The sequence below is a fragment of the Pagrus major genome, chromosome 19 (assembly GCF_040436345.1).
Source record: "Pagrus major chromosome 19, Pma_NU_1.0".
Taxonomy (NCBI): Eukaryota; Metazoa; Chordata; class Actinopteri; order Spariformes; family Sparidae; genus Pagrus; species Pagrus major.
In genome coordinates, this window is record NC_133233.1 from 21,536,320 (window position 1) to 21,560,015 (window position 23,696).

General features: G+C 45.3%; 1 protein-coding gene across 1 annotated transcript in view; it reads left to right on the forward strand.

The window, feature by feature from the left end:
• Positions 1-1,004: 1,004 nt before the first annotated feature.
• The window catches only part of gli3 (GLI family zinc finger 3), a 101,715-nt gene continuing 79,023 nt past the window's right edge, over positions 1,005-23,696 (forward strand). The window contains exons 1-2 of the mRNA XM_073488370.1: positions 1,005-1,170; positions 18,575-18,748. Of these exons, the coding sequence (XP_073344471.1) occupies positions 18,616-18,748 (133 nt within the window). The 5' untranslated portion in view covers positions 1,005-1,170; positions 18,575-18,615. The remainder of the gene's footprint in view (positions 1,171-18,574; positions 18,749-23,696) is intronic.

The following is a 23,696-nucleotide window of genomic DNA, read 5'->3' on the forward strand; positions in this document are numbered from 1 at the left end:
TGCACTATGTCATTTTGTTGCATCTAAACAAACAAAATAAACAAACTCTGCTTGTTTTCACAACTGAATAAACAAACTGACCATAAAGGACAACACAATTTCATATTGTTTTACTTTGTTTGCCTTTCTAACCTCTGAGAACAGCTTGTTTATTCACTTATGGACGAAATAAATATTTGAGTTTGTATTATTGACTCATTAATGAGTTTGAATTTCTTCTCCAAAACTGCATAGTGCCCCTTTATAACTTGTAAATAAACTAAATGACTCTGCGCTGCACAGATGCAGCTTTAGAGGGTGAAAACATGAAGTCTTATAAGTCCCAGCAGAGTCCATGATGTGGTCCACTGCCTGCACAAGCTCATTCACACACCCGTAACTAAGAAACACGGACGCAAACAGGAAAATGATGCCAAAGATGATAAAAAAATCCAACTTTCTTGTCACTGAAAACACATTTGTCCTCTTTTTTTTCAAACTTGGGTCACTTCCTAATGTGCCTCAGAGGCCTGTGAGGAATAAAAGGTGGTTAAACTCAGCTGCATGGATTGTAAAAAAAAAAAAAATGGGATAAAAGTTTCATAAAATGTTAAATAAATAAAGAAAAGAGGAAGGGAAGAGGGGGAGAAGACAGAAAGAAAGAAAGGGGGGTACACAAAATCAGGAGAAAAAAAAGGAGGGAGGCAGTGAGTAAAGGAGGGAGCAAATCCGAAGGGAGGAGTCAAGCGAGGGAAGGAGCAGCTGGAGTCCCACACTTCGCCCTCTCTCTTCTCCTCGAAAAAGCGCACTAAATGTAATAACAACTCTCCATGCGCTTCTCTGACGCTTCTGTTGTTTTTTTACGCACGTCTGCGGTCTGCTATCGGGGCAGATATTATCGGGCAGGCTGATGGTGTTAGTCCGGCGGTGGTTGAACACAGCAAACTGTGAGAAGGAGGAGAAAGACAGGCGAGAGGAAAAACTCTGGCAGCGCCGTTTTGGAGTTGGAGTTGCAGCGTAAAAGAAAAAAAAAAAAAAAAAAAAAAAGTCCCAGGCAACTCACAGAGGCACATCTGCAACTTAGCGAGGAGAAGAAGAGGAAGACGAAGGAAGAAGACGCATCACTTTTTATTTTTTTTTAAATTCTCTGGCAAGAATTTAAAGAAGTGAGGGGGAATCACCCAGAAACAAGTAAGTAAACACGCAATTATTTTGTGCGTCTTTTGCGCGTATTTGTCTTTACTTGTTAAAGTTTGTTGGCTGAGGAGGCGGTCAGACTTTGTGAGGGCAGCGGAGAAGGTTTCACGTTTCAGAAGCGATGCGTGTTTCATACAAAGTTTAGGTGTAGACATGAAGTCAAACACTGGTATGAAAAGCAGCTATTTTGAAAAAAAAAAAAAGCTTCGAGCTGGGATCCCAAAACAGCCCCGGAAAAAAAAAATAAGGCAGCAGTGTGTGTGTAACACTTTGGCCTGGGTGTGATTTATTCTCTGTGAAATAAGTGTTGGTTGTAAGAAGAAGAAGGGGAGAAAAAAAAACACACAACCCCGGATGGCACACTTAACACGTCTCCGACAGACAGATGTGCATTTTTTAAGAAAACTAGTTTGAAGTTGTAAAGTTTGGTAGTAACGAGAAACTAGTTTTTTTTTTTAAGGCTCTTTGATGTACTACAGATAAAAACACGTGTAATTCAAATGGGAGTTTTGAATGGAAACTTTATGAACTTCTGCAAACTTTTTTTTTCTCTTGGGGGGTGGTGGGGGGGAGAGTTGGAGGGGTAGGTCGATGCATATTTATGTGCATGTGTGATCATATTTCAGTGTGTGTTATTGATTGTGCAGAACAGTTTACATGCACAGACATGCTTTTTATTTTCTGTGGCTGACCCTTGACCTCTGGCATGTAGAGATATTTAATTTAACAACCACTGCACAGCTCAAACGTCACACGTTTGTATGATTAATTTAATATTTTCAAACCAATGTGAGGCCTTTTTATGCACACAGATAATAATTGCATTACAAAAAACGCCCTTATTATAACACTTGCATTTAAATGACATCCCTAAACGAGTGACAATTACAGTTTTACAGTCCTTTGTGTTCCTTGTGCACTTTTAAATAAGTGTCAGTGTCAGGAAACCACTCCAGTTTTAATCTGGGAATTTGATTTGCATGGGAAAGGTTTTAAAATTTTTATGTGCTTAACCTAGAAAGGAAAAAAAAAAATGTTTGAGGGTACATCAGAGCGTGTTTGAAGGCATGTGCATGTGCTCAGAGAAATTTAAGCCCATTACAGTGGGGTCTGTGGCTCCGCAGGGGTCCTCGTGGGGAGTTTTATGGGGCCCCGAGCAAAATTAGAAATAGTGTAAAGTCACTGTTATTTAGTTGAGTAGAATTCACTGGATTTATCACGAGTATAAATAGAGAAGAAGGACTAATTTGAGAGGTTGAAAATAAAATCCACACACACACAGAGAAACAAACTCACATGGAGTTGTTCAGGCTGAAAAAAAAAATCCCTCCAACAGAAGTATGTGTGTTTCTTTTTGGGGGTCCGGGGACATGAAAACGTTCGGGAGCCCCCCGAGCCTCCACATGTGCGGATATTTGTTTGAAACTTTCCCTCCTGTCCTCGCCAGCTGTTCCACATTTTATCTGCTTGTCTGCTCTCCGGTTTCACACAAGACGACGAGGGTCCGAGGTGCTCAGCCATGCGGTGCAGCTCAAATCCTCCCTTTTTTTTTTTTCTTCTTTTTTTTTTTTTTGACACTTGGCAAATTATTAACGGAGGTCTGGGCCGCCTTGAGACGGAGCAGCGAGCGAACACACCGACTGAGATGTTTAACAGCGCAAGTTCACGCAGATAAAAATCTCCTTTTAGCTGTTTTTATGAGGCTCGTCCATCAGTCATCCATGGATGTGGATTTGGCTTTTGAGCAGAGTTTTTGCAGGTCTTGGCTACATTTGTCTAATAAAATAAAAAGTCATTTAATATGTCCTCTTTTTTATTTATAATAACAGAATAACATTTCACAGGGTCTGCAAGAGGGAGATTAATCACTGTCATGTCAATGATTCAGCTCAGTTAAGATGAAAAATAATGAGCAGACGGACAGGCCTTAAACATCTCACATTTCAGGCCTGAATATTTTATATTTTTTAAAGTGACATCATGAGAATTATTTGTAATTATAGCCTTATTTACTGAGATTAAACAAACGGAGCTGCACATTTTCCCCTACAAGTTTTGCCTTTTGTGGCTTAATCATTTTAAAATAAAGCTTATAATTAAAAATACCATCTGATTCCCTCAATATATTTATTAATTTAGGCCAAAATTATGATGGCATCTGCTTTAATTTACAAACATTTGATTTGTTTTGTACAAGCCTTGGATTAAGTCTGATTAAATCAAAGTGTGGATTTGATATTTTATGGAAAAAACTTTCAAAATTAAGAAGTTTGTTTCTTTAATTCCTGTTTTTACACATCATGTGGATGTCAGTGCATTTAAAAAAAATATTGATATGTTATAAAACATAAAATAGCTTCACATTATGGGCAAAATCACTATCCAATAAGAAAAACTGTGTATGAATATTAAATGAGAGCACTTGTTATTATATTGGAGTAAAACACACCAGCGAGAGGGATCCTGATGTCAAACAGGTGCACCTTTCCCAAAAAGAAAAAAAAAGGCACCACTTTGCCTCATTATGATGCAGCAGCAGTGATGAATGCAGCAGTGTTTAAGATGCTAATCTGCTGGAATGAGATGCACAGCTCAGAGCCATTCGCTTACTGTAGCCAGCAAAGATGTATCACTGCCGCTCTCCCTCTGCCTCCTCAGCTCCACGCGTGAGGAGCAGGCGGATAACTCTGCAGGAGTCTGTCCGTCAGATAGCAGCAGCAGCAGCAGCGTGCTGTTTTATCTCAACTTTTTAAACACTCCTTTAAGTAAAAATTATGCATTGCGACACTGGCCCCGTGCAGCACACCCCCGTGACCCCGGCGACCCCGGCAGAATAGGGGCTGTCATGTTAATGCAGGGAGATGACATGCTATTAGCTTTTGAGGTATGGCCCCTCTCCCTCTGCATCCACAGCTAAAGGCAGGTTGTGTCCTCAGGCCTCTTACACCCCGCAGGAATAATACCTGTTATCAGGTTTGTATGCAAGAGGCCCTAATGAGCTGTGTTGTTGTGCTAACGCTCCGACCTGGAGCCCCCAAAGAGGTGGCAAATGTTTTGTTAGAACGAGGGTAGGCGTGAGGAAGTTGATTTTCCTTAAGATAACCAGAATTTGAGTTTATTTTTCAGTCTTCGCTCGTGTGTTTTGCAGGTTTTTCTCTCCTGAGTTATCCATTTTTTTTTGTGAGGTGTAAATAGCAAGAATTCTTATAAGTTTTTGAATCCACAGTAACCACATGACCGGTGAAAGTTTGGAGTAATTCCCTGTATAATTTGATTAGCTGTTGCTTCCCCTCGCACATAACTGCCGTAGTTTGACTGGATGGCCCCCAAAAGAAATCTCTCACTTTGATGATTTGCTACTTTGATATGCTGACATCAAATGAAACAGACACAGTGGGGGAAAGAAAGGAGGACAAGTCAGACAGAGGTAGTGATTGAGGGGAAAAAAGAAAAAAAAAAAAAAAGGCTGGTGGAAATGTGTGTGCGCGCTGGTGCGGTTTGCGAGGCTCGGAGGAGCGCTGTGAAAAGTTGGGCTGAGATGGCAAACCTGAGAAGCGTCAAAACGTCTGGATGCATTTGCGTGCGAGCAGAGACAAGAAGGGGTCTTCGGGTGTGCGAGGGCTTCTCCTTGGCCTCCTAATCCCCAGGCCCAGCCATCCCTTCAGGGCATGCCTCAGATCTGGCTCTCTGGCTCTCCGCGCGGACGACCCAGCTCCGCCAGCAGATTTAATATGCTATGTGTTCCTGCTCCCCCGGCTCCCCCTCCACCTCAACCATCATTGTCCCAGAGCGGGACCCCCGCTCCCCGCTTCAAGGAGCCTGCTAAAGGCACCTTTCAAGCCGGGGTGATGTCTTTGGATAAGGCGTGCGTACGGCGAGGGGGGGGGAAAGTGGCGATGAAGAGGGTGCGAGACTCGAGATATCGTGCTGTAATTTTAGATATGTATATTACACACATGCAGGAATCTGAATACACTCGAGGCTTTCGCAAACAGCATTCTGACAGTCACACACCTCACCACACTTGCATGCATGTACATGCTCATTCGCACTTCTCTTCCATTTTTTCCTTTTCCTCTTTGCGGAAGCAACTTTCTTTTCATTTGTCTGAAGAAATAAGAAAAAAAAAGTGGGAGCTCAAGTTGCCTTAGCAGGGGCTGAGGGAGGGCCGGTTTGTTTTCCATGGCTGTGGCCTGTTGGAAACTCCAACTGGACCTGACAATTAGTCTGGTCGAGTGAGAGGCAGAGCGAGGCACTGCAGAAAAAAGAAAAAAAAAGGGTGAAAATGTGATTAAAAGGGTAGATTTTAGTGCAGGTTTGGGTGCCAGAGTGTGCGTTTTCTTTTCGCACATACTTGAGGAGAAACAGGACAGGTCACGCCTGCATGTGGGCGCCGCTCGTCCCCTCCTCTGTTTGCTGTAGCCGCCGTAAAAATGTCTTTAAGTCTGCGGTGTGAAGTATAGCAGCAAGAGGTGAAGTGCTTCGCTCCGGGGCCCATTTGCTTGTGAGCTTGTGTGTAAAGTTGAGCGCCTAAAGACAAACAGTTTCCCGGGGGCCGGGGCGGCTGTTATTGCAGATGTGGCATTGTGTCAGCTTTGATGAGAGCCGGTTGTGGCATCCGTGAGGGGGTCTGTGCTTTCTCGTCCGGGGAGGTGATTGGGGGACAGATGAGCTGGCTGCTCGCTGTGAACAATGATCTGTCACTTACCCCTGCTTCTTGATGTGTGAAGCCATGAGTCAGGCACACACGTTTTTTTTTTCTGAAGAGAGGAGGAAAAAAAACTACATTATTAACTGCATTTTCTAAACAAAAAATCCCGTCCTCACAACTTTGATTAAGTTATGCATTGTCATGACAATGCGAACCCCATGTGTTTGCAGTCCCATGCTGCTTGTAGTTGTCTTTCAGTGGGAGTTATCCCCGAGTCTTGCTGCATCCTGGAGTGGAGGTCAAGGAGGGGTCTATTGTTTGAATGTCAAATGGAAATCCCAAGGTTAATACCTGAATGAAGCACAGAGCCAGACATTCTCTCTCCTCTCCAAACATGTTTAGATGAGTAGCTCTTCCCCCACTTTGCTCCTTCATTTCCGTCTGCTGCGGACTTGGGGGCAAGTTGGAAAAGGAGGAGGAGGAGGGCAGCGTTGGGCATCCCGTATAAACCCCTCTAGTGTGTTCTCCTCAGCAATGAATGCTAACAGAGCCCCGGCTCTAATAATGCCTCATCTTGGAGAAACAAAAGGGGAACTCTACTATCTGAGCAAATTTCTGCCCCAACCTGAAAGAGCCCTCCTTTGACAGCGCAGCATTTGAAGACTAATCGTTTTTTCTCATGCAAAGCACGCTGTTTTAAGAGCCCGGGCCGCGGAAAGAGAGGGGGCTGTGTTTTAACAATACTCCGCAGGGAGTGAGGAACAGGGTTCGGGGAGGAGGAGAAGGGGGGAGGTAAGGGCTGAAGGGGTGGGTTTGAGTGTAGTGTGTGTGTGTGTGGTGGTGGTGGGGGGGGTTCCTCTCTCCTTTGCTCCTCAGACAAAGCCCAGTTCCTTTCAGGGTTGCATGGGGGGCAGGGTAGGAGGGAGCATCCAAGAGTTTTGAGTTCCTTGAAAGAGAGGGACTCCAGCCGCTTTTAATGACAGTTTGTCATCGTGGCCGCTCCACCTTCCAGGGAGAACGCGGGGCCGGCCTCGCGGTGACAGGCCTGGAAAAGAAGCGGGCCTGAGAAAATTTATAGAGAAACAGAAATATTAACGTGTACATGGGGCCCTAAAACGGCTTTGGCTATTCCTGCCAGACTGGTGTTTTTATTAAGAGGGGTCGACATGCTTTGGAAATATATCTTATTCATGAAGAAAAGCCAGGTTAGACTTCCCAAAGAATTCATTATGTTCTCCCAGATGCGGCTTGGCTGGTTGCAGCCGTCCCTCGGAGGACGTGGAGCGTGGAGCGCGACATTGTAAAGCCTCCCTCAGTGGGCACGGGAGTGCGAAGGGTTCCATTTGTCAAAGGTGCCGGAGTCTTTTTCCCCTCCTCAACACTTTCCCGGCTCAGTCTCAAACTCATTGTCTGAGCAAAGGCAGGACATTAGTCACCGCAACGCCACGGGAGCCTGCGGGGGCTAAAGGACCAGTGCTCTGGAGCCCGGGCCCGGGACGGGGAGGGGAGGGAGGGGAGGGAGGGAGAAGGTGAGGAAAGGAGGGATAGACGGAAAAAGTGAGGAAGAGGGAAGACGAGAGCGCGGAGCATGTGTGTGGGAGAGGGAGAAAGACCATGGGGGGGTTAGAGGGAGTGGAGTCTGTAGCTCTACCTCAGGGCTCAGTATGTAAGCCCCTGTCTACCCCCCAAAGCTGCTTTCACAAAGAGATTTACAAGACAGGTCTCCGGTGTGCTTTGCTGCCCTGCATTATGAGTGAGTGAGTGTGTGTGTGTGTGTGTGTGTGTGTGTGTGTGTTGCTGATTTTTTTTTTTTTACATTTTTTTTTTTAAAGGACTTGTTTTCTTTTTATGCAAGAAAGATATTCACCCAAATTTACCAATCCAGGCAGGTCAGACTCATAACAGCCCCAGTGGAGCAGTGTGAATAACCTATTCCCCCTGGTGGCAAGCTGTGTGTGTGTGCGTGTGTGTGTGTGTGTGTGTGTGCATTCATGTGTGAATGTATTTCACACATTCACACATACAAGGGATGCTGTTAGCTTTTGGAATTATTTATAAAGCCTGGCTTTTGTGTGGCGCTCTAAGTCGCTGTCTCCTCCCATTACTGCCTATGACTCTACCTGGGCTTCCTTCAGCCTCCGAATGCTCCCTCAGCCACCCTCCCAGCACCAGCAACTGAGCTCGGTGTTAAACCTAAACCCCGTACCAGCTACCAGTTTCCAGAGAGAATCGCTTTCTTTTCTCCTCGTGAAAAAGATCTGCTCCTCTGGAAAAGACGCTTTTCTTGTTTTTTTGTTTTTTTTTTCTTCGCCGTCATAATCTGAGGAGACAAACACAATCCAAACACTTCAGAGGAAGTTACACAGACCCATCCCATCTGGCCTTAATTAGCCTGTAATCCAGGAAAGTTTTTTTTTTCTCCCCTTTTTCTTGCACGGACAGAGTGGGGGTGAAGGTTTTAGTGTGTTTGAGATGGTTTATGTTAATGTTGCTTTTATTGAAACAAGCTGGGATGTGATTATAGTCCTGCTCGGTACATATGAGCAGCACACTGCTCTAGTTTCCCCCCGTCTCCCTCTGGCATAGAGATCAATGCAAACCAGCTAACGCAGGGTAATAAGCCATTAGTACACACATTGTTGGGGAGATTTACATACATCGACCGGCGAACTGATAAACTAGGTTCCGTGTCCTAGAGGTAAGAATGATTGTGTGCGTGAGTGATTAGCTGAATGAACTCTCGGGTGGAGAGAGTTTGTGTGAACCATCTCCTCCCCGCGACTGCCAGTCCTGTGTGATAGGTGCCAGATTGCGTAGCTGGGAGCCAGGTTGTCTCTGCTTGTCAGGAGAGCAGGGGTGGAGGAGGGGAGATGTGAGGATGATTACACTGTACACTGTTCCTCTGATCTGATTCATCACTAACTGTCTCTCCTGCAAAGGGTGAACTTATTATCCCTGTCTCAACTTCCACCGTGGAGCCAGCTGCTCTCCATGCTTCCCAATTAACCCCAGGCACCCGTCAAATGCTCCAATTAAGGCCTCCTCCTCCTCCTCCTCCTCCTCTTCACAAATTTATTTCCCTGCATGCGTTAGCCCGGGCCCCGACTCCGGTTGGGATGCCGGAGCGTGCGGTGAGCGGTGAGCGTGTTTGTTTAGGAGCTGTCCTGAGCGATGGCGTTGCAGCTCCCAGATTTATTCGAGGCGGGGTTGCAAACAGCTGAAACGGGTAAATACACCCAGATGTTTGGCTTCCTCGCGATCAAGTCGGCGGGCCTGAGGGGGCTGCCTGTCTAATGACAGTCTTGTTCCTCGCTCTTAATGCCGGGGATTTTCAGGGGGCCATTTTGTGACTGTGCTCTTTGGAGTTTATGGGAAGTTTTTTCGCTGAACACTCGGCAGCGTTGTGAGCTTTATGGCATCTCATTCCAGTGTTGTGTGGCGTGATATCGTCTTGGTATTTGAGTTGCGTGAGACTTTCCTCACTCGGGTTTCTTCCCAACTCAGCCTTTCAAAACCCCGAAATATTCAGCTGTGTGTTTTTGATGCATTGGTTTCTGATGAGCAACAGCATGAGTGTGTGTGTTCGTGTGTGTGTGTGTGTGTGTGTGTGTGTGTGTGTGTGTGTATCTGGTGGGGTACAGGTTTGGCAGCAAATCCTCTGAGACTGCCTGTGTGTGTGTGTGTGTGTGTGTGTGGAGTGCAGAGGGATGGGGGGGCTCTGTGGCTGATATGAAAGTGAAGGGAGAGAGTTGTCTCCCGACGCTGCCGCTGGGAGAGCCGTCAGGGAGCTAGAAGTCTCCGGGACTCCCTCTGAGCTTCAGCTGTCTTTGATCTCACACCTCCGCTGCCGTATTCTCCATATTACTCTATAGAACACACTCTCACCTGCTGCCAGCCACACACTTCACCTACAGACCTGCACAAGGGCCACTGGACCCATTCACTGTGGTGTGGGTTCATATCAAAGCTGCGCAACCAAGAGCGAAGAAACAGAGTTCATGCAAAGTTTAGAAAAAATGCTTAATTTTAAAGCAGCAGTATGTAAGAATTTTAGTTGAAAACTCTACCTGTTCATTGAGCTATCTATCAAAGCTAGCATGCTAATAAGCTAGGTCTCGGTCCAAAGCTCCCGTGCTACGGGCGTAAACACTCCCCCGATCCCCAAGCTCCCAGTCCGAACCACTAGCTGCACAGCTAACTGAGCTAACTAGCTAAGTTCATTTAAGGAATATGCTCGATTTTCAACGTAATTTGATATTCATCGACACAATCAGTCGCGTAAATCAAAAATCTTTTAATATTTGTGACAACACAATCCCATCGTCATATCTGTTTGTGGTTTCCTGCCGTCGAAATTAGCAAATACACGCAGTCAAAGTTAATATGAACCAATTGCTATATGTTGATTTCTGTGGGTATAAAGTAATTGTGTAAACTTTATTTTTCGCACTTGCATTCATAACAATTTAGATGTGACGATAAAAGTCATACATGAGTAAAAGTAAAGATATCGTGGTAAAATATTACTCACGTCAAAGTGAAAGTCACCCATACAAACAGTACTGAGGTATATAATGATAAAGGCTTTGAGTGTCTGGAAATGTTTGGTTTAGTTTCCTTGAAAGTGCGAAAATGTTACTCCTTAAAAGCTGGATGAACTTTTTAAAACAGCATCTGCAAGCAGACATAATGAAACTATTAAGCTGCGAGCACTTATTATTCACATGATAAATATTTTTTTTTTCCTATTAATCAAAAAGTCATTTGTGTACAAAAAGTGCCTGTTAGAGGTTTCCAGAGCCCAAGACGTCTTCCAGTGTCTCATTTTGATTGACCCTAACGCACAAAAATGTTCAGTTTACAATAATAAAACAGATAAAAGTGGGAAATGTTCACTTCTGAGGAGCTGGATCCAGTAAACGCTCGATAATATACACAAGCTGATGAAAATAGACGGTGATTCACTGTGCTGTGCAGCCGCCTCGTTAAAAGCATGTACTGTGTGTTGCGTGCGCTCCCTCCCCTCTTTACTCCTGTCCATCACTCGCATGTTGATACAACGTCGGAGCGCTGATAGAGTGGCCTTATTTTAAGGCATTTTCCAACCCGTCCGATGACAGATAAGGAGAACGTGAAGATAACAACAGAATCATCCGTTTTATGCATCCGTGGAATGTGTGACCCGGTGTTACCCTTTTGGATGTGCTCCCATCCACACAGGAAGTGGAGCATTAAAGCGATGCCATGTCTTCCCTTTTTCTCGTCCCTTTCCCTCCCTTCTCTCCTCTGCATTCCTCCTGCTGACTGACTGCGGCACATTTCAGGACAGCTTCATTCAGCATTCCTTTACATGCTGATTTGTTTGCCCTCCCCTCTTATTTATTTATTTATTTATTTCCCTTCTTTTTACAAGTCTCCCTCCGTTTAGGTCTGGCTTTATCACGCGGGAGCCAAACACCAAGACAACTTCATCTCATCCAATTTTCCCCCCTTTAATTCGGTTTAAATGGCATGGCCGCGAGGGCCAGAACGGGAATTAATAAGAGCCAATAAAGCTCGCCACTGGGGCATCGAGGCCAGTCTTTAAGTAAACATTATGACTTCTTGAGGGGGGATTCAGGGGCAGCACTTGATGAATTGTGGCGGAGCTTGGGAAGGGCTAATTTCTCACTTAGCCGTCCTGATGGGGCGAGCTAATAGGCCTTGCTTTGCCTGGCTGATTGTCTGCTGGCTTTATTATTGTGCATTATCGCGCTGCCCCCTGGCTGTTGTTAGCGCTCGGCCCCGGAGACGCCAGGGCCCCGTCATTAATCACGTAGCAGCAACTGACTCACTCCGCTGCAACACTTATCCCAATGACACAAAGGAATGAAGGAAAGGAAAGAGACAGAGATTGAAGAAAGACCGAAAAGCAAAGGAGAGGGAGAAGGGGAAGTCCAGCAGCTCTCGCGATGACACCGTTAACCTGTAGCTGCGACGCCTCCGGGTTCCTCTCAGTAGCTCAACTCCTTCAAATAAGCGCCAATCTTTGTTATACACTGCACAGAGGACGAGAGTATTCCACAGAAGACCTTCTCTCAAAGCCATACCTGCTGCCAGTACACTCACACAGGACCATCTATCTGCTTGATATGTCTCTGAGTGCACGTGTGAGGAGGAGGAGGAGGAGGAGGAGGCAGAAGAGGGAGATGCGTGTGAGGTTTTCATCAGTACGGGAATTTCTCTCCCTCCACTCATCCCCTCCCTGGGGTCCCCTCTCTTATTTATCTTCTGCTCACAGTGATCGCACTTGCATACCGAGAGGCGTGTGGCGCACCTGGCGCATCGCATACACAGCGTCATGCGGCGAGGCTCAGTGGAAACAGTCCCTCTCCTCACACACACACATGCATTACATAGGAACCGTGCTCTCAAACAACACAGAGCGCGGCGTAACATGCACTCTTTCACAGCGAAAGCGCGCCGAAGGATGTTGTTGTGGCATCGCGCAAGTGGTGTATGAAGAAGAGTGTTTCCACTGACGGGATACAGACCTCACTCTCTTTTGCTTTGCAGCGAGTGCCATGTGCAGGGGCCAATTCGAGTAGAAACCTTACCTACGAGGCATAAGAGAGTGATTTTATAATAAACTGAATCTCAGCTGGCTGCGTGGATGCGAGAAAAGTCTGCCACAAAGTAGAGAAAAGTATTTGTAATCACTCGAAGTTCAAGGCAAGGAAAGTTTTGCGTGTAGAAAATTGTTTTCTTTTCATCCCAAGGACCTTCATGGTGTTTTGTGGATGTAACAGTTTGCATTGTTTGCTGTAAAACGGCTGAACAAGCATCTTTCCCCTTCTTCTCAAGAATCAGGAAAAGTGTCCAATCGAACAAAGGCTCCAACATGGGAAGAAAATGAATAAAGTGGAGTGCAGTGGGAAACCAATACCGCATAACTGGGCCACCACGGCAACAAAGCTGCCTGCATTACCCATTGTCTCGGCCCCTCACAGCCCCACTTGCCCTGACACAAGTGGCTCACGAACAAAGTCAAAAATAAATAAACAGTCTAATAAGCAGGGGGCTGTGGGGAAAACGCGCAAAGATTTTCATTGTGGCGCTCGCTTTATTCGGCCCTTATCTGCCGGGTAGCGAGCGCAAAAGACGCATCGTGTAAGCATTGCGATTACATCGTGTGGGTTTGTTACCCAGGAATGTAAGATGCAGCGCAAAGAGTCCCTCACCAGCCCTCCGAAGCATCTCGAGTGGAGAGGTCTGAGGGACCAAGACGCACGCGAGGATAATCTCATTAGCTCCGCTGAAAGCTACTGAAGGGCTGCGGTGTTGCGCTGTTTGTCCTTGACGGAAAATATAAACAGTTCCTCATTTGCACAGGCTTTAATATTTCAGATTTTTGCATAGCGTACTTATGAAGCTGAGCTCCCATTTTAAGATAAAGACAGGTAGGTGTGTTGCAAAATCTTGATGGAGAAAGATTTCTGTGCAGTACTCACAAGATGATTAACAGGAAACAATAAATCATCTCAATGTATCAGCTGTTAGCAATATAATCTAGCGCATGGGTGCCAAAACTTTTTCCCTCGGGGCTCCAAAACTAAACTTAATAGTGGCCCAGGTGCCAAACGCTAACACCTATTGTATCATCACGTTGTTAATAATGTAGTTTTGGGGAAGTCATTCAAAACACAGAAATATTATTATTATTTTTTCCACTGTTTGAAGCTAGAAAGGTGGCAGGGTCCGCCACATACAAACAAAGTAAAACATGATGAAATTGTCCTTCAAGGTCAGCTTGTTTTTTCAGTTTATTCAGTCATGAAAACAAAGAAAATTTATTTATATAATATTTATTTAGTTTGTATAGGCATAACATTTCTTCCCCAAAACTACATAGTGCGCCTTTAATTGACTGACTTCCTGTTGCAAAGAGTCAAATAATTAAGAAATATGTTAATATTTAGGAATCCTTCATATTTAAAGAACAATTCTGCCTCACAAAAAATTAAAACTGCTTGAATATCACATTATTTCGCTTTGAATTATTTTGACAGAAACATCTGGAGGGTCAGATTTGACCCTCACAGGTTCCCATCAGCCCTGATGTGGCGGTAAAACAGTGGGACTCGCATCACGGTGGGATGATATAGAAACATGTAAATGAGCAACAATGTGAAGAGCTCAACCATGTCACTGTATACAAAAGGGTGAGGAGGCCTCGCACTAAACCAGTTTGCATGTGCATATCTGGGATTTGATATGTGTGTGTGTGTGTGGCGGGGTGTGACTAATTCCTGCTAAATGGCCCTTACTTGAGGGGCTGGTCCCCATCAGCTGTAGGCCAGACTTAGTGCCATCTGGGCACAATGTTAAGTTTTCACTGGTGAATGGGAGCCACAACCACCAAATCCCAGATCCCCTCCACCCCTCCCTCAATCCCTCCCTTTCTGCCTTCCAGGGCCAAGGGCGAGCCATAAGTGCAGTGTTGAACACAGCATGGAAACCCAAGTATGTGGTTTCCTCAAAGAGCCATTGAGTTTGGGAACACCTCCTCAGTCGGGATTTTTTGAACTCACGACAGGTCTCCCAACCACCGGCGAGCACTTCCACTGTCTCCTTAAGGGGCCTCATCCCCTCACTGACCTTATCCAATGCAAACACATGCAGCCTGAGCCAGCGCATTCTGTTTTATTGCTAGATTCAGCTAATCTCGCTGAAGGGCTTCGCCTCCTCCTCCCTCTTTGCCCCTCAGTGTTTTAGTTATTCCAGCTGTGCAGGAGCCCTTAATGTTGTTGGCATAGCTGCGAAACGTGCAAAAACACACATTGTACACACAGGAAAACATGTGCAGGCATGCAGGGGCACAGCGAGGTGCACACACATTCATGCATGCACACGCACACACACACACACACACACACTAACACACACACATTCTCATGCTCCTCCCTTCCTCCATTCATTTTCTCCCCCTCTTATCCCACTTTTGCTCACAATCTCCCTCAATCGTCTCCATCTCCCATCTCTCCCCTCCCCTCTAACTCGCTGCGCTGCGGTGCGTTTGCGCCGCGTTGATAAGCCTAAGATAGCAGATCTCGGTGGTCGCTGATGTAATGATGATGAATGCTGCGGCGCTGCCAGTCTCCCCCCTCAGGGGGCCCTCGACGCTGAACAGTCGCCCTAATGAAATGAACACAAATACAGTACCCCGTCTGTGAGGGGGGGTAGCCAAATCTAAGAAGACACTTCAAGAGTTTGTATAAAAATGTCCCCCCAGTTTCTGAGTGTGTGTGTGTGTGTGTGTGTGTGTGTGTCATGCATTCGCAAACATGTACCTAATGACAGACTGCAGTGGAGGTGCACCTAAAGCAGTTTTGTAGAATTAGGCTTGTAAAGATGGAGCCTTTAAATAACAAAAGGCAGTGATTTTTTGATAGCGTTTGCAGTCGTTTAAGCTCGCATGAAGAAAAAACAGATTTTTTTTTTCTATCAAAGGCAAAAGTTTATTTTAGTGTTTCACTTTGATGTGTACAATTTGCAGATGACTTTCAACTCAGTGCCTTTGTCACCAAGGCGTATAATTTATGTTAAATTGATTTGCTTAATGTGCTTATAAAATAAGAATGTTTTTTTTTTCTTTTTTTTTTTTTCTGAGGGAACCGTCTGAATTGTGGTATTTTAAACCTGTTTAATCGCCTCCCTTTCTGTGTGGAAGGATTACAGTTGAGCACAAATAAAGATACACCCTCTCTCCCTCTCTTCTCTAATTGGGTGTAGGACAGACATTTCATGGGAAAGACATTAATATGAAATTAACATTTTATTTTGGGTAACAACAGCCACCGATGCCTCGTTGTAATTCCTCTCTGTTTCGTGCCAGGCCTCTGCGTCACACCACTGATGCTAATATTTCTGTGCTGTCTCATGTAAATGTGCATAAAACTCTGATTTCTGCATCTTGACATAAACACAGAAAACCTTTCTTGACGTGAACACAGATGTAAGATGTGTCTCTGTGTTGGTTGAGACCCAGAGTGGGTTTTTTTTTGGGAAAGTTGGACAGGGTGAAAATGAGCAACATGCCAGCAGAGACTGCAGGAACATCTGCAGGATTGGGTGTGGGCGTCCAGGTCAGAGGGATTATGGGTGAAAAGGTCCTGCTTTTAATTGCTGCTTTGGAACTGTGGCCTGCCTTGTGGAGCACAAAAGACCGGTCAGACACGCTTCAGTGGCTCGGACTTGTGAATATTTGCCCGACCAGTGGAATGCCCCGCTTTCTCCTCCTCGCCCTCCCCTACAAACCCCAAATCCTGACCCTCATATTCAGCTCACTCTCAGCTCTCTGAGCTCTGGTCTGACTCACCTGGGGGGCGCACACAGACGCATGCACGCTCCACACGCAAAGCATTGCATTGGGAGCTGTAAAGTCTCTCCTTCTTCAGTCATTAGAACGATGTGATGACACATTTCTCGTTTCAGTATCTGCAGATGAGTGGCACCTATGATCAGCTTTCGCAGTAGGGACTCGCAAATATGCACATATTCTGATGATTAACCTGCTCCTGCTGCAAAGACCCCAAGAAATGAAAGCATCCAAGCTTTCAAACACACACACGAATGATTCGAGATGATATCAGCGCAAGTAGGACAAAAATGTCTTTGGTTAGGGATGACGGTTACACATGTACTCATGTGGGAGTGATTAGAGGACGAGCTCTTGTTTAATTCTGTTTTGATTGGTAAGGGAGTAATTGCATTGTGTTATTTTTCCCTTCTCTCTCTCTTTCACTCTCCTTTTTTTTTCCTGTAAGCCAGCAATTGCTTACAGATGTTGTTGTCGGGTCAGAATGAAAGACAGACTCTGGTTTTTCAGGGGGTTGGGAAAAAAAACAAACAAAGCGCGCAGTGTTTGTCTGAAGTTTACCCCTCACCACTTCCCCCTTGCCTTCCCTCCTTGGGGAGTTGGTAAAAAATCACCCCTCCCTCCCTTCTCTTATAGTTACAGCAGCAATCCTGTGTTTGCATTATGGCTGACTTTACTGCTGCCCCCTTTGTATCCATATACATGTTTATAGGGCGGAGGACAATTAAACAGTACAGTTGGGTAATCAGCTGGTCTTTATTGGAAAGAAAATGTTAGTCAGACTAAATATTTTCCAGTAATTACGCATGAATTATGGAGGGTAAGTAAAGGCTTTGTATTGGACTGAATGTAGCTGTCCTGTACTTTGTTTAAATGAGCGGTTGTTGTGTGTATCGCCCGCGTTGTCTCCATAATCAGAGACCTCCATGACCTAGATAGAGTTGAGTTTGTAGACGGCCTCTGAGGTGCTGAACTGAGCAGCATGTCTGCTAGACTGTTGGCTGAACCCCTTCTAAACCCACAGACAGTATTAACTTGAACCACCTTTATTCTTTGAAAGAAAAATTGCCCGGCACCATGATATTCCCAAAAGGGCCTTCAAACAACCCTTGTTTTTTTAGGACTGTGAACGTTTCTCTCTCTGTGGTATCCCCTTAAGGTTTCTGCTTTCTCTGTGGAAAGACTGCTCGAGTAAGATTATCAGTATATCCACAAGCTGCCTGTACTTCTATTCTGAGATATAAAACCCAGGCAGGATGTCCTGCCTTCGCTGTGTTTATAGAGTTGTTGTGTTTTTTTGACAAGAAGTCAGAAGTTTAGTGTGACATAGTTGAAAAATAAGGGAAGGGAAATTTTGGTTTTGGGATATTTAACCACAGTAAGTGGAGAAGGAGAGCAGAGCTGCCCCCCTTGACAAGCAGATCAGAGCCCAGCAGGTTTTAGTTAAAATAAATCAGGGTGAGCTGGTGGATTGACCCGTGGTCTGCTCTGGGCATCATGAAAAGGGAGGATTGGATCTGAAGTTTTCCTCTCAAGGTTCTCAGTGTGGAAGTCTTTTCTCGAGGCACTCTATTGTTAAAATTAGAGGTGCGAGAGCCACTTATTCTCAGCTCCCATCTGATTTCAATACCTGAATTTGGATATTTAGATATCAATTATGAGGCGTGTTTAGTAGCTGACTAAAATCAAATAAATGTAGAGTCAAGTGCAAGTATAACGTAGCAGAAAATGGAAATACTCAAAGTACAAGTACCTCAAAATTGTACTTAAGTACAGTTCTTGAGTGGGGACTACTGGATATCTTTGTAGAGCTGTTTAAAGGTGCATTATGTAAGAATTTTAGTTTAAAACATTTAATAATTAACTCAAATTATCGACAGAATGTAAAGAAATATCAGTTTTGAAGTTATGTCAAAGATGTCTCTACATGGCTAACCGAGCTAACTAGCTTATTGCAGCTACAGTTGGCAGCAGTTAGCGGTTACTCTGGTGATATGCTGCCCCCTATTTGTTTGGAGTATGAATTTGACAGGTGGCCAATTCTCACATATTGCGCCTTTAATTTTCAAAATGATCATTAGTGCTACAACATTTTGTCTATAGTTTCAAAGATATATTTTTTTGAGTTGTGTTCTTCCATTATCCCGATGCGTTTCATTTGATCCCATGATCACACGTTTTTTACGGCTTTTATTTTGTTTCTGGATACATAAAAAACATCAGTCAATAAAGCAAATACTTCATTGTTAAACCAATCGTGACCTTTCGGTTTTACAAGCAGAGAGACGATTCACACGATGATCTCATGAGCTGATTCATCTTGTTTCATGTGCTTCGTCTCTTTCCATTGGCCCGTCCTTTAAAACACTCTACTTCTTCTTCTCCCACAGTTCTCCCGTCTCCATGAGGTGTTGAGGAATGAGCGATCGCCATGGAAACCCAGTCCCAGGCCAGTTCAGCAGCTGAGAAGAAGAAGAGGGTGGAGACCATCGTGGCTACCAAGGGCTCGTCAGCGCGCAATGACATCAGCGAGAAGGCGGTGGCCTCCAGCACCACCTCAAACGGTACGTGTCGCCTCTAAGTGCACACTCAGCCACTTTGGTTAACGTAAATATGAATTCTGGAGCACACCCAGTTTTTGGAAAGCTTGGTCGATTAGTAACTTGAACATGGAGCTCACAAACTATGAGTGAATATGATGCAACCAGGAGACAGACGCAGGTAAAAATCACTACAGAGCTGAGATGTTTTTCCCTTGAGGCAGTTTCAAAAATAAAATAAATAATAATACGTTTTCAAAATATACAGTATTTATCCACATTTCTTCGAATAAAATCAACTGAGTTCAAATTTAAAACAAAAAACTGTGGTTGTAGTTTGGAGCTTCTTCTTCTTCTTCTTCTTCTTCTTCTTCTTCTTCTTCTTCTTCTTCTTCTTCTTCTTCTTTTTCTGTAAGCTTTGTTAGCCGTCCAGCTAACCACTAACACAGGAGCTTTGGACCGCTGGAAAAAAAGAGGCTTTCAGGCTAGCTGGTTAGCATGCTAACTTCAGTAGATATCTCTACTATATCATACATTTACCTATCGTCACAAAGACTTAATGTACCGATGTATTCCAGCCCTCTGTGAGCTCTGTGTATTCTGTTTATACATCCATGACGGTAGCTACTGTTAGCTTGTGAGCTCTGTTAGCCGTGCAGCTAGCTGGACTACCAGGAGAGTGTTGGTGTTCACACCACAAGTGCAGGAGCTTTGGACCACTGGTAAAAAAAACAAAAAAACTTTTTCAGGCCAGGGGCTAGCTGGTTAGCATGCTAACTTTGAGATATCCCTGCAACACAAAACAGTGTTTCCCACACATACACTTTACAAGTTTACAAGTCATCCATTTTTAACGTTAATGTAGCTTGTCACAAAGACTGCATGTACTGATCCATTCCAGCCCTCCGTGAGCTCTGTGAGACGGAGGTTCGGTTACCATACGTCACCTGTTATCACTCAACATATTTGAGCGTTGGGGCCACTGACCTGCTGTGGACCAAGGAATGTTTTTGGTGCTTATGTTCTCATTACTTTAAGATGAAATCGACCAACTCCCACAAACACGATTTAAAGATTTAGACACGCACAGATCCTCGCTTTGGTTACTCATGTTTACTTTTCCCCTATTCTAGTGGTTCACATCCAACCCTCACTGGTAGCAGGGCTTTGGCATGTTTACATAGCAATGTCTTCGACACATGCTATTAAAAGCGGTGTGGAGCTTACAGTCCGCTAAGCCTGTCGCCATTCAGCCTTTCATTCTCAATTCAGATGCTGGAGTGAGGAATATTAGATGCCGTTTTTGTTGGCCTGGGATCCTTGGAGCATCAGGCTAAAGTCATAACAAAACCAAAGTTGAGATCACTCCGGTTTAAGCTGCAGCTGTGCTCATTAACAGTGAGACGATTTGGAGGTTTTTGGGTGTGGAGGGGTTGGCTGTAGTAGCTGGAGTCTTGACTGCTGATGATCAACCCACGTGTGAACAGGAGACTCCAGGAAAGGGGTAAATAAGTTGCTGTGACTTGCTCCCCATATGGGAGTTATCACAGGAAGTGGGTAAGGTAATGCATCCTGAAGCACGTTGGGAACACTCTCACTCTTACTCATTCCCAGATGGCCAGCACTGTTTGATTAATTAAGGGGGCAACGTGGAAAAAAAAAAAAGTTTGTTGTGGAAAAAGCATGGATGCAATTTGGCTCTGTGATTGTGGATTTTTCTCCGTAATGTGCTGGTAATTACAGCTCTGAACAGCATAAGGTTTGTCTTGCGGACCGTTCTCCCACACCGACTCAGCCACGTCAGAAGACACAGAAGCTTTAAGTCGCACACCCTAAAATACAGTAGTCTCATAATCCACTTGACGAAGGGAGGGATGATACTTATCTGCAGAGAAAGGTCCCTTTTAGATCCCAATCTCTGCCTCTCTCTTGGAATCAGAAGATAGCTTACACATTCTTTGTGTTGTTATAATTACGGCACATTCCCGAGTCGCCCCCAGAACTCATAACCTCTTATCAGGTGTAACCCTACACTCGCCTCAACTTTAACCCCCGTAGCCCCTGCCCGACCGCCTCCATCCAAACAAAAGGTAATTGTGAGCAGCTGTGGAACCCCAGTGCACCGGTTCTTCTTAGGAAGGCCCGGCGAAATATTTTTCCCCCCGTCATGCAGAGGAGTGAGCGGCCCCTGATCTCAGCGCAGCGGAAACCCCGTGGTGTGCCCTGCAACAGCGTGCTACGATAAGTTGTGAAAAGTGGGAAATAAGTACACACAGTTGATGTTTAGCTTCACAAAGCAATCTCTGCTCCCGGGGAAGCAGAACTTTATTCTGTAATCTCCTACTTTTGTCTGGAAGCTTGTTTGGCTCTAAAATCCACTCCGTCTTCCCCTCTTGTCCCTGTCCTGTAAGTTTTGTCCGAGTTGAGCAGGGCCCAGAGTAATTATTGAGTCCTTGTAGAGCGTTCCCACATGGTTGGCTAAATGGTGGCTTCATCCTGTGTGCCATTCATCTCCGTGCCCCCTCCTCTTGCACTGACAGCTCAAAAGAGCCGACTGTGCCACAACAATGCTGTGATTGGTGCTCTTTAGGAGGGGTTTGGGAGCGGGTGGTGGTGGCGGGGGTGGAGTGCGCTCTCCCCTCCCACCCTCATCATTCGGCAGGCAGGTGGACCACAAAGTCCCCCTGATTCTTTTGTTGGGTCCCGAGCCAAAAAAAAAGAAAAAAAAAGATGTCCGCGGTCCTTGCCTGAATAAATCCTGTCGTCATGGGATAATTTGCTAATAAAAAAAAAAAGAGAGAAAAAAAAACGGGGTGGGGGCTAAAGGATTGGTTATTTGAAGGAGAAAAAGAAGAAAAAAGTTTCTGGTTGGTTGGACTTTTATGATATGGCTGCTGCTGATTTGAGGAAAGAGTTTGTGTAAGTAATAGGATGAGAAATGGGGGGAGGAGAAGAAGTGGACGCAGTTTTAGAAAAATTGTCAGGGAAATGCTGTTTTAACATGACAGAGCCTCTGTGAAGCGGGGTTATGAAGTGAGTACCTTTTAATGGTCGCGCTTAAAAGGGCAGGAGCAAGGGGTCTCGGAGGCATACAAGTTAAGCCTTAAAGGGCATCCAATGTGAGGCTTTTCGTGTAGGTTACCGGAGAAATCCCTAAGCAAATGGAGAGAGAGAGAGAGCGTGGCTAAAGTGTTTAAAAAGAAGAAAAAGAACACTTGAAAAAAAAAAAAAAATCTCCTGATGGGAAGAGAAGGAAGGGTGATACAGAGAGCGGGGAGTGGGGGGGGGGGGGGGGAGAGAGATAGAGGAAGAGTGAAGGGCCACCTTCTTTTTAGGCAGCCATTTAAATGATCAACAGTAAATAGAGGGGAATGTCATCTGACAGAAATAAAGTTCCCGTTAACAGCGGGGATGGAAAGTAATTTACAGATACGCTGTCCCCGCCATCTTTGTGCCTCCCAGATAAGGTTTCATTTCAGAAACGGATAGGAGACATTTTCACTTACGGGCCCCCATTCTGGGACACCTGTGATAACAGCTTGTGGACCCCTAATTGAAAATGGGTTTCAAAATGGATTTTCACTTTTCTTCCTCCCTCCTCAGCCCCCTCCGTTCCCTCCCCTCCCTCATGACTAACCCCCCTCTTTCCTCCAACCCCGTCAACACCCAGCTCCATCCCTTTTTCTCCTTGGCGTTGCCTTGTCGTTGGCAGAGGGAGGCAATATTGGAAGGACAGGGAGGGAGCAGGGAGGAAAGGAGGAAGGGAGGGAGGCAAAGGGGGGGAAAATGGAGCGTTGGGAGCGGATCATCCCTCAGCCCGTGTCACAGCTATGACAGCCGCGTGATCCGTCTTATTAATGAAATCATTGATCACTTGATGGGACTCATAATCAACTGTTTCTCCACTGTGTCCTGCCCCATCTCCTCCTCCTCCTCCTCCTCCCTCCTCTCGCTGCCACCTCTGCTTTCCACTTTTTTATCCTGGTTTTATACCCCCCCCCCACCTCCCGAAAAGATGAACCACTTTGGCGATCTGATCTGAAGGAAAAAAAAGATTTATAAATATATAAAATTAACAAGAACACCCAGACACCGCCTGACAGTAAATGCTGACAAGTGCTTCAGCATTCGAAATACAAGAAATGCAAGACGTGCTTATTTTGTTTGTGCATCCGTACTGCTAAAAGGTGATCTTTGTCGTTTGTATTTGTGCTGTATGTATTTCATGGGGACCAGAGGAGGAAGCAGGGGCCCCTCTGTGTTACCCTACTCTGGGCTCTGCCTGTGGGGGCTAATGAGAGAGGACTGATGGAGGGATAAGGGACCTCATGGGAGCTCTGGCTGGCCCACGGGTCAAACAGCACAATGGAGGAGGCGTTATAGAGCCTGACACACAACCCCACACAGGAAAACTGGCTTTTAGTGTCAAAAGACCTCTGTATGGTACATCAATTATACATAGAATACATAAAAACTTACTATACAAGCAGATATACAAAGAAGAAAACACTTCATATCCGCAATGTGGCTGTTTTTGTGACAGTATTTCATGAGGTTTTAGGTATCAAAAATAAAAAATCTACCTGTAGATTCGGGTTTGTAAAGTCACACTGGCCCCATGTGCACACACAGTGGATGTGCTTTGCTTTCACTAGGCATTTCATGGACCTCTGCACTGAAGGCAATTTCCTGCAGCAGCAGGGGGACAGGCTTTGGCAGAGCCACCTCACAGGGGCCTGAGGCGCAGGATTAGCTTAGCCTCTCTGCTACTCAGGGCGGAGGGGAACTTCAGCTGCCCAGCCCAAGTCCAGCCCCGCCTGGCCTCTCTTGTCTGGCACACATCTGCGTGCCCAGATCCGCTTGCTGGAGCTCCTTCGCTGCTGGAAGAAGCCACAGCCTCGAGACTTTTGCACGCTGTGGAGATGCCGCCAGAATTTTGCTGTAGTGGAATTGCATTTGCTTTTCTTTTTTT